This window comes from Gekko japonicus, unplaced genomic scaffold, assembly GCF_001447785.1.
Source record: "Gekko japonicus isolate JY-2015 unplaced genomic scaffold, Gekko_japonicus_V1.1 scaffold2991, whole genome shotgun sequence".
Lineage (NCBI taxonomy): Eukaryota > Metazoa > Chordata > Lepidosauria > Squamata > Gekkonidae > Gekko > Gekko japonicus.
Genome location: NW_015170980.1, coordinates 157,828 through 177,432, shown reverse-complemented (window position 1 = coordinate 177,432; position 19,605 = coordinate 157,828). Strand labels below are relative to the sequence as shown.

Sequence of the window (19,605 nt, the reverse complement as noted above, 5' to 3'; positions counted from 1 at the left end):
AATGATATGGAACATTCTCGTGCCATTCAGTAAGTAAAAAATCCTACACTTTATTCAGGACACAGTTCACCCTTACTCTACAAAGCAATGAAATAGGTATCAAGCGAGGAATGGATTCTTACAGGTCTAGGTGGAAGCAAGAATTTCTGGGTATGCAGGACTTGTTCAGGGCTGCAAAAGTCTGCTTACAGTGGCCATATTGCTGTGGTCTATGCATTAGTGTGGCTGAGCACTGAACTAGAAGAGGAGCTACGTCATCTTCATAGCAGTGATAATTGCAGTGATGAGGGGAAAGTAAACTGTTATTCATAAAGCCAAGATAGGAACAGTATGGCAATTTAATTACCCAAATCCTTCCTGCTGGTTTAAAAAAAAAAAATCAGTCTCCACCACCACAAGTCACAAACACATCTGCTCCTCCCAAGCCTGTTCTGTCTTCTTGCATTTCTTTTGCTGCTGTAGTTGCTGCACTAAAACATAGTCTACTTTCTCATTCATGTGCCCAGTAAGTTTCCCTTGGGAAATGCCACACATTGCTGAGTTCTGCTTTGCTGGCCACAGCCAGAGAGGAAGTGAACCTAAAAGAGCCTGTGTTTCATAATTTCCTCTCCTTTGGAAGTGAGCTGCAGCCTACACTCTGAAATATGAGTCAGGCCGAAAGCAGGCTAGGGTAATGCCTACAATTGATAAGGAAATAGGGCATGCCTTGTCAGGTTTCCCTTGATGCTGTACTTTTTTTGTAATGTTAATGTAAATCAAGGAGCTGTGATGAAGGTAGGGGGGTGAAAACCATTTGGAATCCTTCCTGCACAGTAGCAGACAGGTTTATGGCTGGAATAGTTATTCCTGAACTTTCTGATACAGTATGTGCGGGAGTAGTGGTTAGTGGTTAATCTCTTTTCCCTGCTGTAAGCATTCACTTGCATAAACAATTTGTGAAAGAACTACTGTTCACTGAAAGTACATTTTCAATACAAGTTTATGTGTAAGATGGTGTTAACAATAATGTTAATCAAGTGTTTCTAACAGTTGTATTATTAATCACATTTGTATTCTTTTAGGCTCTATTCAGAAGTCAGAGATTTGTTCATGATGGGACCCAGTTTCTTGGTCACATGTGTAGGGCATGACTGAAAGTTCCTAACATTGGAAGTCTTCAGTTAAGGTCCAGTTTGTTACACTGTCTGAATGCTGATATTTGGATAATCTGGAATTTGTTCCCCACCAACCAGAAGATTCCTAGTTTGTGGGCAAGAAACAAACTCCAATTTAAGTATTTGGAAGGCATGGCATATAAAACTTCCAAAAGTAGATCTTACATTGTGCTTCATTGATGAGAGAAGGAGGGAATGTGTGACCAAAACAAGACAAGCTCATGCCCATCATGAACAAATACGTTATAAACAGTATGGGCACAACCATGCTGTAAGATCTCATGGGGTTATTCCATGTTATTCTTATGATAGCCTTGTGTGATAAGTTAGGCTAGAAGAATCCCTTTTAAAAGAATTCATATCTTCTTGGTTCAAGTTCACTGCACTGAATGTTTGTGCAGTATTGTACAAAGGAACAATCTGTGAGGAAATGAAGGGACACAAGGTAAAAATAAATATTTATGATTGTGAATGTAGAAAATGGGGGTGGGGTTACAGTCTGTCATTGAGAATGAACCCTCTGGGGAATATGCAGACTACCTTCAGAGCTTAATGCCAAGGGGTATTTAATGCTGCCTACCTATTGCTAATCCAAGCAGAGTTAAGGAATAAGGGATTCTGGTTAGTGATACTTTTTATAAGCTATTAAATGTGTTTGCCCTAATATGCTGTTTTAGGAATGACTTGGATAAATGCTATGAAACATGTTTCATATTAACAGTACTATAGAATTAATAAAGAGGCTTGTGGTTACTCCTTAAATTACCTCTTTTCAAGTCTTTAATGAACTGGAGCCGACGGATTTAAAGAACCACCTCTCCCTGCATATTCCCATGTGGCAGCTTTGGTCTTCCCAGTAAGGTCTGTTGTCAGAACCCCCCTTTGTCTAAGGTACTTTTGGCGAAAGTCTGTCCTCAAGCATTTTTTAAGTGGAACTTCTGGAGAATCCTACCAAAGGAATTCGGAAGGGGACTTCTAGCTTTCTGGCAGGGTTGCCAAACAGTTATTCTCAAGAGCTTTGGGGGCAGCTAGAGCCTGGGCAGAAGGGAAATACCCTGCTGATAGGGGCATACAGTGTTTTTAGATTAGTTTTTAATGTTTTATGTTGTCTGTTTAAATGATCAAATGACTTTTCTATTGTTACATGCCTTGGATCCTAAAATGAACTGGCCAAAAATGGGCATACAGATTCTTCAAATAGATAACATTCATGACTATTGTTTGAGAAGCTTGTCCCTGTTTAGGATTTAGAATTTGAATTTAGTTGCGCCAGAACTACACAGGTCCTGGAACTGGAACCATGTCATAAGATGGACATCTGTATAATTAAATATGCATACATAAAATAGGGACACCATGATAAGAACATAAGAAGATCCCTACTGGATCAGGCCAGTGGTCCATCTAGTCCAGCATCCAGCATATAGTACAGTAGACAACCAGTCCAACAACAGGGCATAGAGGCTTTTCTCTGGTTTTGACTCCTGGCACTGGTGTTCAGAGTTTTACTGATAGCTTTATCATCCGTGAGTCTTTCCAGTCCCCTGTTAAAGTTGTCTGTGCCTGTGGCCATCGCTACAACTTCTGGCAGCAGAATCCACATTTTAATAACTCGCCTTGTAAAGAAGTATTTCCTTTTGTTTCTCCTGGATATATTGCCTATCAGCTTCGTTTGATGCCCCTGAATTCTAGTATTTTGGGAGAGGGAGAAAATTTGCCAACTCTTTCCACTCGATGCATAATTTATAAAACGTTATCATATCACTATAGTCATCTCTTTTCTAAACTGAAAAGTTCCAGACTCTTCCGTTTTTCCTCATATGGAAGGTGCTCCAACCCCCTAATCATCTTGGTTGCTCTCTTTTTCCAGCTCTGCAATGTCCTTTTTGTGATATGGTGACCAGAACTGTACACAGTATTCTAAATGAGGCTGCACCATAGATCTGTATGGGGCATTATAATATTGGCTGTTTGATTTTCAGTCCCTTTCCTAATAATCCTTAACACAGAGTTTGCATTTTTTACGGCTGCAGCACACTGGGTTGACACTTTAATTGAGCTATCTGCTATGACCCTAAGATCTTTTTCCTTCTTGGTCTCAGCAAGTTCAGACCCTACAAGACTGTACTTGAAGTCGGGATTTTTTGTCCCAATGTGCATCACCTTACACTTACCAACACTGAACTTCATTTGCCATTGTCACCCACTCACCCAGTTTGTGGAGATCCTCCTGCAGCTCTTCACAGTCATCTTTTGTTTTCAGCATCCTGAATAATGTTGTGTCATCTACAGACTTGGCCACTGTACTACTCACCCCTAGTTCCAGATCAGATTTATGAACGAATTTAATAGTACCAGCCCCAATACTGATCCTTGTGGGACTCCACTGCTTACTTCCTTTCATAAATAGGCCTCATATTCTTGAATTTCCACTATATATATTACATGGAGCAAATGTTTCAATCTGAGGAACAGTTCTTATAGATTGAAATAGAATGACAGACAGATAAGGAAGATAGGAAACTCAGTGGCATGGATCACAAGCCGTCTTTATTGACAGAACAGTCACTAAGGATGCAAACTACCTAGCCTGTAGGGCTAGGTATGAGCATTTCTTAAGAAAAAAATATCTCCCTTGCTGGATAATTGCTCACAGGACAAAAAAGATCTTGCCCTCAGAACAACAAGAAGGGCAAGAATGTTTCAGAATGAGACCCTGCACCTGAAACAGTACATTAATACAACTTCAGATCTAAGACTATGGCAAATGCTATTCCCCTCACTTCATCACCCTCACCTCTGAGGGCAAAGTAAGGATCCATGACCTACCTTCTGGTGATGAGGAGGATTTTAACATCAAGAAAAAGGATCCTTTAGATCCTGTCTAATTAGGGTAAACAGCCTGCTCCATGGGACTCACTTCAGGTACCAACCATTGTCAAAGACACTGATTTTAGGGACCTCTACAAAATCATACATACTGCTCCCTGAGTAGTCAGTTGTCAACTCACAGATGCTGCTCATATGCATTCCACAGTTCTCTCTCCGAAGCGCAGCACATCTCTTGGCACTTCAGACCATCATGTGTATCCAAGCAGAGTCTTTGATTGTTCATACAAACGTCTTCTCCTTCTGAGCATTCCACACTGCAGTTGAGATCTCAAGCATGGGAGCAAGTTATTCTAGCTAGCTGGCTTCCAACCATCAAGCATATAGACTACAGTACAGAATTTATCTCCCTTCTCCTAACAGTGGATCTTCTTCGTGGTCTCTGTGCATCACACCCTTGGGATACTCTGCGCCTGCGCTGACCTTCTCGGTACCGATAGCTAGCAAAAGGGATTTTCGCGCCTCTCCCAGGTCACGCGCCGGCTCCACTGCGCATGACCAAGACCTCTACAAAATCATACATACTGCTCCCTGAGTAGTCAGTTGTCAACTCACAGATGCTGCTCATATGCATTCCACAGTTCTCTCTCCGAAGCGCAGCACATCTCTTGGCACTTCAGACCATCATGTGTATCCAAGCAGAGTCTTTGATTGTTCATACAAACGTCTTCTCCTTCTGAGCATTCCACACTGCAGTTGAGATCTCAAGCATGGGAGCAAGTTATTCTAGCTAGCTGGCTTCCAACCATCAAGCATATAGACTACAGTACAGAATTTATCTCCCTTCTCCTAACAGTGGTTGTCAGCCTGAATCCCAGAATTTTGGAAGAGATCATGTCTTTACAGCAGAAGGAGGCTGTAAAATCTGTTTTCCCCCACACGAGGGGTGTTTGGCTTTTTTTTTAATTGGTATTTTTTGGTTCAGGTCTATTGGACCTGAAAAAATTTCAGGATTTCCCCCCAAAAAATCCAGATTCCAATACCGGTATAATATTTGGATCTGGGATTTTTTAGAAATCCCAAATTTTTTTAAAAATTTTTTGGGGGGTGTCCAAGAGACCCGAGAAGAAAAATACCATTGTTGTTTTTTAAAATCCAGTCTGATCCTGGGGCTGGCTGGGGACTTCTCCTGCAGCCCAGATCTGAGGAAGTATTCATGCACTCGAAAGCTTACCTTGAATAAAGCTTTGTTGATTTTAAAGGTGCCACTGGACTCAGACTGTTTTATTAGTATTAAGCCCTCCCCATTTAATTACCAAGCAACCCCAAAGGTATTCAAAAACTAAATGGCAGTGTTACTAAGTTATCTCCCTCATGAGGGAATCACCATCTTTCCCCACATAGATGACTGGCTTCTCATGGAGAATGCCCACTTTTCTTTCATGAAACATATTTGCATCATACTTTGTCTTCTGGTGGAACTAGGTTCAGGTTCATGTAGCAGGTATCACCTTACCTTTTACCTTAGAAGATGTGTCCAATTAGTAGAAACCATCCTGTATTCTATTTGTGCATGTATCTTTCTACCTCATCACAGAGTGTATACACTGTTAAGCACCTTGCAGACCAGTTTGTTTCCTGTCATTGCCAAACAGCACCTTCTAGGTCTCATGGTCTTAACTACCTCTGTCATTCCTTTTACATAACTCAGGATGCAGACTTTGGAAATCGTTCAGTCACAATTTCCAGCCTCTGCAGAACATTATGCATATCCCGTACCAGTCCTTTGCCCTCTCCTTTGGTCTCAGCAAGAGTCAAGTTGAATACATTTAAATAGATTAGAACTCCTAGCTGTCTACCAAGCTCTACAAATTTTCCATACTGTCCTGAGAAATGTGGTAGTCTAGCAGGATATACCATAGTGTCCAACCTCCAAAGCATCCATTTCTCCTGGGGAACTGATCACTGTCATCTGGAGAGCAGTTGTAATTCTGGGTGATCTCCAGCCCCCACCTGGTTTTTGGCAACCCTTGTTCCCGTGGAGGAAATGGCTACTTTGGGGGTAGAGTCTGTGGCATTATAGCCTTCTGAGGTCTTTCTCCTCCTCAAACCTCACCCTCCCCAGGCTCCACCCCTCAAATCTCCAGGTATTTCCTAACCTGAATGTAACATCTCCTTTCTCAACCAACAGCCAACCTACTTTGATCTGCCACTCTGTCTTAAGCTTTTCCTCCCCCTACCCAGCAACCTCTACCTAGGAAAACTGTGGTCCAGTTGTGTGGTGCCAGCTAGTGGGCCAGGCCCACTTGCATGGTAGGAAACCCTCAAGGATTTGGGGGGCACTGTATCCCCCTCCCTGTATCCCCTTCCCTGCATTATTTCCTCTTTCCCTCCTCCTGGCAACCTCATATCCTCTTCTCTTTCTGTACTTCATGACTGCTCTGGAGTGTGGACTCTGTGGCATGATATCCAGCTAAAGCCTCTCTTCTTGCAAAACCGTGCCCTCAGACTCTATTACAAAATCTCCAGGAATTTCCCAACCTGCAGCTGGCAACCTTAGCCAGGCCTAGCCCCAATGAGTCCTTCCTCAAAGGCTAAAATAAGCCTAGAAAGGGCCCTGCCTTTTACTAACAGAACCAAGCCTGGAATCTGTGGTCGCCCAGCAACTGAGGGAATCCTTTGCTTAAAGCTGGAGGTGCTCCATTTATCATTTGGGGGCTTTTTAAACCCTTAAACATGTGAGAGTTTCTAGATTTCACATTTTTTTGCAAACCTGGGATGTTGTTCAGGTTTGCAGAAAGATCTGTCTTGCCCGTTCACAGCTTCATTTGCTGAATTTAAGTATCCTCATATTTAGCCAACTTCAGTACTAGACTATAACAAGAGGCGGGACCCGCGATACTCGCTGGGGGGAAGTATTCCCCACAGCTCCTGGCATGCAGAAGCAGGAGAAGCGGCAGCAGGTGAGCCCAGCCTTCTCCCTCCCCCCTCCCTCCCCCCCCAGCGGCAGTGGCGAGGCCGGCCCGCTAAGCTTTTCCTTCCCCCCTCCCTCTGCAGGGGCGAGGTCAGCCCGCCAAGCCTTCTCCTGCCCCCCATCCCCTGTGGTGGCGGCAAAGCCTTCTCAGAGCATTCCCTGTGCATGCACAGTGAACGCTCCTTTACTTTTGGGGGGATTTAAGTATCCCCCCCTATAGTTTTTTACAGTTTTTAGATTTTTCTGCACATCTGGGGATTGCCCCAAATGTGCAGGAAAATCACCCTGCCCACCAGGTGCCCCCGATGTGCGGATTTAGATATCCGCACGCGGGGGGCGCCTTGGCTATTAGATATATAGATATAGAAGCAGCTATGATCTGTGTCTCTTTCACCTTTGTTTTTCTATGTTGTGGCTGTAGGATTTTCTCATGAGGATATCCCGACTGTCACTGTGGTCTGACAATATTCATTTTGGCTCTCAGTATCTCCCTCACAGAGATTTTATCAGAGTATTCAGATTAAAATTTATATCATATCAGAATGTGGCTTCTGTGAGAAACTACTACTGTTGCAGTCTTGACTGCTATATGTAAGACATTTCTTGAACAGAAATTGGTTTTGCCATTACATCTTTCACCTAGCTGTTAGATGTTGTCTTTATGTCCTTAATTTCCTAATTAATTATTCCATCACACTGTCCCGTAATTTGTTATGACTTCTGGCTTGGCACTTCTGTGTTGTTGTGAAACTTGTTTGCTGGAAGCTTTGCTTTTATTGTTCATTTGTGCTTATTTTTCCCCATGTTATTTTTAGGTAAGCAAATGCAGCTATGTAAATATTTCTTCACCTATAAAACTCTTAGAATCTGTGTAGAGAACTGGTGGCAAGTTCCTGGTTTTATGAATAAAATCTTTAGAGTATTCACATATTGCTGTCCAATCTCTGCAGGTGCTGAAGAGAAAATTTTGGAAGAGTTTAAAGAAACACACAATCCCGACTCTCCAGATTTTCAGCTCCAGGCAATGATCCAGGCTGCTGGCAAGCTAGTGCTGATTGACAAGTTGCTGCCAAAACTGAAGGCTGGTGGCCACAGGGTGCTTATCTTTTCCCAGATGGTGCGCTGCTTGGACATACTGGAAGACTACCTAATTCAAAGACGGTGAGAACAACAATATAATCTGGTTCTAGAAAACAGCATTTATTTAATATGCTATCAAGTATTTAACCTGTATTGCAAAAAGAGGAAACAATGAAACAAAGGCACTTCACATTATGAACTGGGAAAATGGCATCTGTATAAGTATAACAATAATTATGCCATTAGTTGTGTCTAACCTTTAGGTCATAACCATAATAAACCACCTTTTCATTTATGGCTAGATTTGTTTTAACAGCTAATACAGATTATGAATAGAACAAAAACTTGTTTTCAATTTGAATGAAGTTCTGTAGGGTGGAAGTTTTCACTATTATACAAAGCTGCTTAAAGATCATTTTCTACCTTTATTATTCTGTTGATCTTGTAACAGTGCTTCAGTATCTAATATTGAGTGAAATACTACAGGAAAGCTAAGTGGTGTAATGCCAGTTGAGTGTGTTTGGTGTATTTAGGATCTAAAATTTGATTTACTACTCAGAATACTGAGGAATTCCATTTTTAGAGAAACCAGTTTCTTTCCCCTGTGACTGTGAAGTAAATTTTGCAAATGTGAAAAAAGTGGAACTGTTGAAAGGTCTTCTGTAGAACTGCCCCTCCATTTCCGTTTGCCTCAGTTTACCACTTACAGCCTGATTGAAAGTTTCCAGAGCTAATCAGAAAAGGGCCAAATAGTTAAAGGAAAGAGCAGGTAGAGAAAGAGGTACTTTTCTCCCTTTCTCACAATACAAGAACTTGTGGGCACTCCATGAAATTGCTGAGCGGTCGGGTTAGAACGGATAAAAGGAAGTACTTCTTCACCCAAAGAGTGATTAACACTTGGAATTCACTGCCACAGGAAGTGGTGGCGGCTACAAGCATGGACGGCTTCAAAAGGGAATTAGATAGGCATATGGAGCAGAGGTCCATCAGTGGCTATTAGCCACAAGGTATAGATAGGGACTCTGGGGCAAGTGATGCTCTGTCATCTTGGTGCTTGGGGGGGGGGTCAACAGTGGGGGGGCTTCTAATGTCCTGGCCCCACTGGAGGACCTCCTGATGGCACTGGTATTTCTGGCCACTGTGGGATACAGAGTGTTGGACTGGATGGGGCCTTTGGCCTGATCCAACATTCGCATCTCTTATGTTCTAATCAGAAGAAAAAAGTGAAGCAATTTGCATAATTCATTCTAAATCAAAATACTGGTTTCTCTTTGACATATTTGGCATAGACAGTATCCTTTTCCTTAGGTGCTGCTGATAATGGTTTCTCTGTTTTTCCAGGTATCCCTATGAACGTATTGATGGCAGAGTAAGAGGAAACCTTCGTCAGGCAGCTATTGATAGGTTTTCCAGACCTGATTCTGACAGATTTGTGTTCCTGCTATGTACAAGAGCAGGTGGTTTAGGAATTAATCTTACTGCTGCAGATACCTGCATCATCTTTGATTCTGATTGGAACCCTCAAAATGATCTCCAGGTAATACTGTAAATAGGCAATTGTCATAAACAGTTTCCTTAATGCTTTTCTAAAAGAAATTTATTTCTTGAGAAATATGCTGAATTTGAAGTGTGTGCACCTGTATTCTTCCAGATTATTATTCGATCTAAGAATTGTTCTGAAGTTTATATAGCCTACATCCTTATTTTTCTTTGATGCACAAACTGAATCCTCTTTCATAATTTTCCAGGCTCAGGCTCGATGTCACAGGATAGGACAGAGTAAGTCTGTGAAGATCTACAGGTTAATAACAAGGAATTCTTATGAAAGGGAAATGTTTGACAAAGCAAGCTTAAAACTTGGCCTTGATAAAGCTGTGCTTCAGTCCATGAGTGGAAGAGAGAATGCAACAAATGGGGTGAGATTATAAATAATATATATAGAGAGAGATTTCAAAAATAAATTTGTAGCGTGCTTTATATATATTATAGCATTACCTAAGAGAAACATAAAGACTAATCTGAAGAAGTGAGCAGTGACTCATGAAAGCTTATACCCTTCCACAAATTTTGTTAGTCTTTAAGGTACTACTGGATCTTGCTCTTTTCTACTGCTACAGACAGACTTAACACAATTACCCATCCTGATCTAAAAGAAACTGGTTTTATAACTGAATGCTTTCATGGAAATTTTCACATGCCGTTCCTTTTTTCCAGTCATACGGCTTTCAACTGTGTAAGCCCGTTGAACTTTGAAGAGGTTAAAAAATGCTATGTGTTATGGGATAACTATAATCAGTTTCTAAAAGATGACCCCCCTCATACTTACAGGTACAGCAGCTTTCTAAAAAAGAAATAGAGGATCTTTTGCGGAAAGGGGCTTATGGTGCTCTTATGGATGAAGAGGATGAAGGGTCTAAATTCTGTGAGGAGGATATAGATCAGATTCTTTTGAGGCGCACACACACAATCACTATTGAGTCTGAGGGGAAAGGCTCTACGTTTGCAAAGGTGAGCATTGACCATGATACATTTCTTGTTATGAGTGGAAGTATATGTTAAAAGATCTTTGCTGTGGTTTCATATGTTTAAGAAATACAAGCCTAGGTATGATGTTGGAACCTCTATCATACAAGCAAGACCTAGGGTCTCACTATACCCCAACAAAATCTTGAGTCTCAGGCTTCCACAAGTGTGAGGCACCATAGATATGGCATGAAAAATAGGTGCTCCACATTAAGTATTGCTGAACTCAGCAGGTCATCATGAGTTGAGAATTTTAGCAGACAGAGGCTTAGATCTGTTGGAAACTTCTGTCAGTGGAGCACAGCTTTCATGCTTCCCCTCTTCTACTACAGCCCAAACCAGGGGTGTCGAACATGTGGCCCAGGGGCCGGATCAGGCCCCCGGAGGGCTTCTGTCAGGCCCGCAGTGGAACTGGCTGTCTTCTGCTTCTTCTTCCAGTTCTGCTGCTGCTGCATCATCATAGGTTTGCAGCTTACAGATACACACCTGAACAGCAGAGTCAAGATTGTAACTGCACAGACATTTTGATGCAATAATTCAGAGCAAGAGCTGTCAGTTATCAGAGACTGTTAAGTAAACAAATATTGCAAGAGTGCTAATGTTTTAAGCATGGGGTTTTTAAAGTAAAAAAACACCCTTTGTGTTTGTGTCCTTTATGAAGTTTATATCTCCGCTACCTGGCACATTATGACACACATGGCCCAGCCCAACAAGGTCTCATTTATGTCACATCCAGCCCTCATAACAAATGAGTTCGACACCCCTGGCCCAAACCAATAAAGCTACTGTTTCTTGGGGAGCACGGGGGGAAGCAGATCTGCAGTGGGAGGGGGGAATCAGCAAGCATTCCTCCCCACTTTCTGGCTGTGGAAATCTGCTGGATCCAAGCCAGATTATCTAAACAGTATGAAAAATTTCACATTATGTTTAATTCATCCAAAACACTGGGATCCCTTGTTGAGAAGTTCTGTGGCACTTGTTTCATTGTAGTCTGAAATAAATCTGGACTCTGTCAATAGCAGGTTAGAGATCCCTGCGAAGAAGAGATGTTACATTATTGAAACCAATCATCACCCTCTTTAGGTCCTATCCTGGCAGTTTTGTTTATGACACCTAAGAGGGAACAAAGCACTCTTTGTATTCACATGGCACTCCCATAGCCATTTTTTTCCAAATGACAATTCCATGTTTAGGAAGAAACTGTTTACATCTACCAGAGACTCAGACTAGTTTAGCTATTTCTTCCTAATGACAGTCAGGAACATTCAGTTTCTGTCCTTGAACCTCAGCCTCCCCATCCCAAAGGTGTGCTGAACAACAGCAGCACTGCAGACTGACCTCCACTTTTGGTTGATCAATACTTCCTTGTGATGTAAAATTGTAGCTTTATTGATTATACTGTCTTACAATAGATTAAAAAAATGAAATTAAGTGAATAAATGCAGAATAATGTGTTTACATATTTATTGTGTTGTTCTAGGCTAGTTTTGTTGCATCTGGTAACAGGACAGACATTTCTTTAGATGACCCTAACTTCTGGCAGAAGTGGGCAAAAAAAGCTGAATTGGATATTGATGCCTTAAATGGACGGGTGAGAGCTTTGAACTACCAGTTAATTTAAACAACTAAAGTACATTTAAATGTTTATGGGGGAAAATATCAACCCTTTTCTTTTTTATTTAGAACAACCTGGTTATTGATACACCAAGAGTAAGAAAGCAAACTAGACTATACAGCGCAGTCAAAGAAGATGAACTGATGGAATTTTCAGATCTGGAAAGTGATTCAGAAGAAAAGCCTAGTATAAAACCTCGTAGACCACAGGACAAATCCCAAGGTTATGCAAGGAGTGAATGCTTTAGAGTAGAAAAGAATCTATTGGTTTATGGGTAAGTAAAAAATATGAGTGTACTATATGAAACTGTTGTAGTTTTGAACTGTTTGGCCTTTAATGTTTGTATAATGGGAATGCAAAAGCTAGAGACCTGCAAGGGATATCTCATTTTTTCCTCCAAGAACGTTCCCCTCGAGGATACCAAGTACCTTGGGTCAAGTTTCCCCCTTTATCTTCTTCGTGGTCTCTGTGCATCACCCCCATGGGATTAGGGTGCCTGCGCTGATCCCAATTGGTAACCTATCAAGCTGGAAAGGATTTTCGCACCGTTTTCCCAGTATCGTGCACAGGAGCCCTACCACGCATGCTCACTGGGATGGTAGCGGACATCCCGCCAGTTCTCTTCTGACCACTATGCTGATTGGTTGATCTCCAACACCACAGTCAGTGATTCTACCTTTTTTCTCAACTTTTCTACATTCGCTTAGATTTTTTCATCAACCTTTTGGTTTCTCTTGTCCCTATCTTGTTTTCAAAAGGGGGAGGAGAAAGAAGAGTGAGAGTGAGTAAACTTCTCCAAGACTTCACCCCACCCAGGGCACCCCTTCTCCCCCTTTATCTCCCCTCCATAACCCCCTAGCTCAGGGGTGTCAAACATAAAGCCTGGGAGCCAAAACCGGCCCGTCTAGGGCTCTTATGTGGCCTACGAGCAACTAGTGCAAGGGAAGGAACAGGAGACTGCTTGGGAGAGTGGGCGGAGCCACTCCGATTGTGGCTTCAGCATGGTGGAACAATGTCATCTGCATCAGTCATCTCCAGTCCTGTGATATAGGTTTTCCTTTGTACCCCCCTCCCAGCCCATGGGGTCTTGCAGTGAGGATACACCAACTCGGAGCTTACCAGCTGCTGTCCTTTATACAGTTTATATCTCTGTTAGCCGAATTGCTTTATTTACAGAAATGGGTTCTTGCCAATTTATACCAAGGTCCTGATCCCACCAAGGGTTACCAGGAAAGGATTTGAGGCTGTTGTGGTTAAAATAGATGTCTTTTACTTTAAAATATATCTCATACAAACAATACTGATGCACTCACACATTCAATCAAGTTCCTAAGAATTACAGTAGGAAATAAACACAGTTGCATTAGCAGGTAGGGGTGATGACGGGCGATACTTATCTGTCTTACAGCTTGGTTGTTCCAATGAAGAATGGAGGGAAGAAATGGAAACAAAAGGGAATCCACACACGACCAGAACCAACCGGAATGTGTGGGTCTCTTGACTGCAGATCAAGAGATTAGTGGAGGCAAGGGTTGGGGATAGCAAGTGGGACTTAAGAGGGGTAAAAGCAGACAGGGGTCGTCTTGGGGGGAGTGCTAGCTAGGAGGAGTCAGGTGACTGGTTCTCTCCTTTTATAGGGGGTCCAAGAGATGGGTGTTAACGGTGCCAACCTCTTGACCCACCTACCTGTTAGTCCGTCCCAAAAACAATCCTATTGGTTGCATGTGGGAAGGGGAGGTTACCTAAGAGGGGTGGCCAATATTATAACCTAAAACCTTACTCAGAGTATGGCATCTGGACAGGTGTGAAATCTAGGCGTCAGGATGCTTCATTGTAGTGCTGATGAAGTTGGCCAGTTCCATTGATAACCAAATGTTCATATGGCAGGAAATTCCAGCTCAGGAACAAAGCAGGCGATGGGTAGTACGTGACCATAAGCAGCTTTGTCATGGGGGCTGTCTCTTCCTAGAGTTGTTGTTTCATTGCTCACAATAATGGAGGTTTGTGCTTCTTCACCAGGCTGGGCAACTGTGTAGCAGAACCCTTATTTACATGTTCAGGCACCCTCTATGTGTGGCATCACAACAGGTGACCTAAAGTGTACAGTTTTCTGAGCCTATGTGTATGTGCACAGTCCATTGTGTGTAGCAATAAGCAGTCCATAAAGAAATATCAGGCTTATTCTCTAACATCTCTGGTACCAGGCATTACATTTTATGGCACACGTGCCCCATCCCGACAAAGGGACATTTATGTCAGATTCGGCCCTCGTAAAAAATGAGTTCGATTCCTCTGCCCTAGCTTATGGAAAGATGTTGGGACTTTTTCAAGAGCTGCATGAAGGGCGGGAGTCAAATTCCACTTCACGATGGCCACTCCCTCTGCTTGCTTTACCTTGGTAAAACGAATTGAACCGAGTTGTGCTCCCATTGCGCAAAATTCTCAAAACAAACGAGAAAGAATCAAGCAGTGCATCTTCAGGCGGCACTACTTAAATTGGTGCTTACTCCCATCCTAATGGCTTTGACTGTGCTATCTCAGGTTGATACTTTGGGCCAGCCATCTATGTTGATCGGCCAGTCAACATCGGGAGAACTGTGGTCTCACAACCAGACCCCATTCTGACACCGACCGCCCAGCAAAACACTGGGGCTTGGCTTCCAAGTCAGAGTCCTCCACTCCAAGAAATGTAGGAAGGATAAGGGTCCAAAGGCAGACAAAACCAAGAAACACAAGAAGGGCTTGGGGAAACCTTGGAGCCCATGGCACGACTCCTCCCAACATGAGAAGTCCACCTCTCCAAAACGCCTTTTATCGGAGGCAATGCCTCCCTCAACAGTGTAGCCTCTCAAATTACTGCTCTTCGTCATGGTCTCTATGTATCACACCTATGGGTTAGGCACCTGCGCCAACTCTGATTCAGGAAACTTCTATCAAGCTCGAAAGGATCTGGAGCCTCGCCCCAAGCATGCGCAGGAACTCCAGCCATGCGTGCCCAGTGGGCGGGGCCCCAGTGTCCCACCAGTTCTCTTCTGACCGCCGTGCTGATCACTCGATCTGCTTTGGTTCGGGAACTTTCTTGTTAGGGACAGTTTTTCCTTTCCTGTAGTCCTTTTGTTGTTGTTGTTTTCTTCTGCTCACCTTTCTCTTCATTTTCCTTCTGCTTCTTTAAAAAAAGTTACTTTTGTTTATTTTTTCTTACTGACTTAGGTCGGACCCCCCCCTTTTCTTCTACCGCTTTGCCCCCCTTCAATGGCAAAGCGGTGGGGGGTTTTCAAGCACTGTACCCAGTGCGGGTCCAAGCTTGCACCGCCCGACGGCCACTCCTTGTGCTTGCTCTGTCTGGGTGAGGTGCATAGGACTGACATCTGTGTCCACTGTACCAATTTTTTGACTCAGACACGGAAAAACAGAGCGGCCAGACTTCAAGCAGCTCTTTTGGAATCAGCTTTGCGACCCAGGGTGATGACTTCTACACCGACTGAGGTACCCATGAAGTCGGCATCGGATGATCAACCTCGATTGACACTGATGGATCAGCATTGATTAACACCGAAAAATCAGTCCCGAGCATCGGAATCTTTGGGCACCGCCTCCCCCATTGCTGGGACTTTGGCAGTGAAGCCGCCCACACTGACCACTTCATCAGTGTCCTCGACACCGGCATCCAAGAAAAAGAAGGAGTCAAATAGTCATACTAAGGTGAAGCACAAGCACCTTAAAAATGTCTCGAAGTCCGCTCTGATGAGTGCAGCATCAAGCTCTAACATGCAAACTGATAGTCCCCTGCCTCACTCTGTTTCACCGAACTTGTTGACGGTTCCTGAGATACCGCCTATCATGCTACTTAATTCGCCAGTTCGCCAAACAGATTCCCCGGTCCGCAGACCGATACTGGGCGGTCTTCACTTCTCGGATCAGAAGTCAAAGAGATCCCTTCCCACCAAAAAGCATCCCATCGATACAGGTCGTCGATACCAGCGCAGATCCAGGCACAAATAGGACTGTTCATCTTCCCACCACAGCAGCCCGTCCTCAAGGTTTTGGGATCAATCCCCTCGCTACCGACCTCCACCCGTCTTCACCATTCCAGTCGACCATGATGGTTCTGTGGGACCATAGACAACTGCAATACCTGTACAGCACATTGCCATTGGCCATGGCGTTCCTGTGGCTGAACCAGAACAGGCCGGTGGATTGGGACCAACAATTGAGCATCTCCCGCCGTGACCGCTCTCTTGTTCGGGACCGTACTACCATCAAAGGCCCGCAGGAGCCCATCAATGCCGATGCCCCCTCCTTCAGTGAAGGAATCAAGGCCGACTCCACCGAGGTCAACAGTTACACAATCACAGCAAGCGGTTCCTACACCAACCCGATGCAGGTCGACCCAACGCACACATTGTCAGGAGAGGAAGACTTGTCTCACTCCACAGGGAATAACTTGGATGAGGAGGATTCTGGTGCACCAATCACCCCTTCAGGCCCTTCTCCTAGTCAACAGGTGGCTGAAGATCTTCCTATATCACGCTCAGAGGATCTCCACTCCTACAGGGAATTAAGAGGATGGCTCATTCATTGGGAATCGCCATTTCCCAACCTCAACCCCAAGTCACTGATGCCATTATTGGCATTATACAGATAGATACTTCAACGGCGGTTGCTCTCTCCATGCCATGACTCAGGTCTTACTCCAAGTGGTCAAGTCCCACTGGGACAAATCTGTGTCCACCTTGGTCTCTACCAGATGACTGGACCACATGTACAAGATCCAAGAGGCAGGAGCAGAATTCCCCTGCTCCCACTCTAAACCTAACTCCATGGTGGTCACCCTCTCCAGTAAGAGCAAGAAGATTCACTCCACTCCTTCGGACAAGGAAAGCAAGAAGCTGGATGTATTTGGGAGAAGATTTTACTTGGCGGGCACCCTGGGTGTGAAAACATCAAACTATATCGCCTGCATGGGACGCTACCAGTATTCTCTTTGGGAACAATTGTCACCCCTCCTGGCACGGCTCCCTGAACAACATCACAATGACGCCAGGAGAATACAGAAGGAGGACATGATACTGGCCAAGCAAGTAATCAATTCTGCGAAGCACAGCCTGGATAGCAGCTCCAAGATGATGTCATCCGCCATTGCCCTCCGCTGTCACACCTGGCTTCGCACCACATCTCTCCAGACGGACACCAGAGCTCTCATTGAGGATTTACCATTCTGTGGTCAAGGGCTCTTTCACTCCACCACTGACTCTGTTCTACAGGAGATGGATAAGAGTCTCAAAGCATCCCGGAGCCTGGGAGTCTCCTCTTCATACCGGTCCCAGCAATCCAATATGTGGTCCCAAAACAACAGGAGGCCATACAATAGGCAGTCCCCAGATGATTCTTGGAAGTCTAGACACTCTCAATCCTCATCCAGAACCCCTTACTCCTAGAAGCCTAAGTTCCATCAGGCTCCGCATCAGGGCAAGATCAAGGCAGCAAAAAACCCTAAACAGGGTCTTTGACTCTCCCAGCAGCCACCAGCCACTGATGCCCGCCCCCCACCCTTCTTCCTCCTCACTCTTGACCACCTGTCTTGGCTCCTTCTATCCTGTGTGGAGCTATATAACATCAGACGTGTGGGTGCTCTCCATCGTCACCAGGGGCTATGCAATAGAATGGATTCAGATGCCCCCCCACTTTGATCTTCGTCCAGACCACAACATCGTTGGCTTTTCCAACAAGAAGTCCCAACAATTGCTAGGAACAGGAACCATAGAGGTCATTCCCCCACAGAGAGGAGAAAGGGGTTTTACTCCCAGTACTTCACGGTTCCCAAGAAAGACGGAGGTCTTTGTCCCATTCTAGATCTCAGAGCTCTCAACGAATTCATAGTATATTGCAAATTCAGAATGATGTCTCTCCAAAGCGTACTCCCTGTTCTAGAACCAGGGGTGTGGATGGCCACGATCGACCTGCAAGATGCCTACTTCCACCTCGACATCTCCCCCACACACACACAGACAGTTCCTATGCTTTCCCGTAGGAGAGCACCATCACTAGTACACTGCTTTACCGTTTGGTCTCTCAACGGCGCCCAAGGTGTTCACCAAGACGATGGTGGCGGTGGCGGCTCACCTGAGGCTTCGGGGGATCCTGGTTTTTCCCTATATAGATGACTGGCTCCTGGTAGCAGGGTCCACGAGTCTTTTGTCAAATTGTGTACAGCTGACCCTAGATCTCCTCAAAAGACTGAGACTTTGTGTCAACTACAAAAAATCATGCCTGACCCCTGCCCAACGGGGGGCAACAATCGATTCTACAGTAGGCAGGGCATTCCTCCTTCTTTATGCCCACACTCTGGCATCTCTGGCCCACTCTCTCCAGTTATGGTGGTCTCAGCCCTGGAGGTGCAAAAGTTACTAGGACTCATGGAAGCTACGAGTGTCTTGCCACTGGCAAAACTTTGCATGCGACTTTTACAGGTTTGGTTCATAAGGACTTTCAAACCCTCCAAACATCTTCAATCCAAACTACTGCTGATACCCCCAAGCATGAGACATTTGCTTGTGTGGTGGGAGGAGGTTCTAAATCTTTTAGTAGCGGCACCCTTTCACTTTCCCACACCTACCATCACTCTAACCACAGACGCCTTGCTGTGGGGTTGGGGGGCACACATCAATGGCCTTTGTGTGGGAAGCACACCTAAGGCGATCTCACATCAATTATTTAGAGCTTCTGGTGATCCAATACGCTCTACAGTCTTTTCTGCCAATGATACAGGGAAAGACAGTGGCAATCCTGACAGACAACACTACAGCCATGTCTTATGTGAACAGAGAGGGCGGGAACATATCCCGCCGACTATGTCACTTGGCGATTACCCTTTGGGACTGGTGCCTCAGTCACAATGTCTGAATATCAGCAACACATTCAAAATGACCAAGCAGATGCCCTCAGCAGGGACACAGCACAGTTACACAAATGGGAGCTGAACTGGAGGCACCTGCATCCCGGGAGCCAATAGTGGGGTCAACCACAGGTGGATGTCTTTGCAACAAGGTTGAACTCCAAATGTACCCAATTCTGTTGCAGAGGGGGAACGGACCCTCTTTCTCTAGGGGACGGTCTCTTAATCCCTTGGAGAGGGAAATCACTCTTCATCTTCCCACCAATCCCACTCATCACAAGGGTGTTAAACAAGATCCTACGACACAGGCCGGATTGCATCCTTGTGACTCCTTGGTGGCCGAGACAGTCGTGGTTCCCACTGCTCCTACACCTGTCCAACAGAACTTTCCTTCATTTTCCACATGTGAGGGATCTGCTCCTGACAGCAGAGGGACAAGTACTCTATCACAGTGTGCCCCACCTCAAGCTAACGGCTTGGAGAATACTTCTTCACCAAAGTAAAGACAGTCCTTCTGAATAGCAGGAAGCTCTTG

General features: G+C 44.5%; 1 protein-coding gene across 1 annotated transcript in view; it reads left to right on the top strand.

Moving 5' to 3' along the window:
- Nucleotides 1-19,605, top strand: part of CHD7 (chromodomain helicase DNA binding protein 7) — a 65,721-nt gene that overhangs the window by 8,497 nt on the left and 37,619 nt on the right. Inside the window, exons 9-14 of the mRNA XM_015418970.1 lie at nucleotides 7,908-8,118; nucleotides 9,379-9,574; nucleotides 9,786-9,953; nucleotides 10,366-10,545; nucleotides 12,041-12,151; nucleotides 12,244-12,449. Of these exons, the coding sequence (XP_015274456.1) occupies nucleotides 7,908-8,118; nucleotides 9,379-9,574; nucleotides 9,786-9,953; nucleotides 10,366-10,545; nucleotides 12,041-12,151; nucleotides 12,244-12,449 (1,072 nt within the window). The remainder of the gene's footprint in view (nucleotides 1-7,907; nucleotides 8,119-9,378; nucleotides 9,575-9,785; nucleotides 9,954-10,365; nucleotides 10,546-12,040; nucleotides 12,152-12,243; nucleotides 12,450-19,605) is intronic.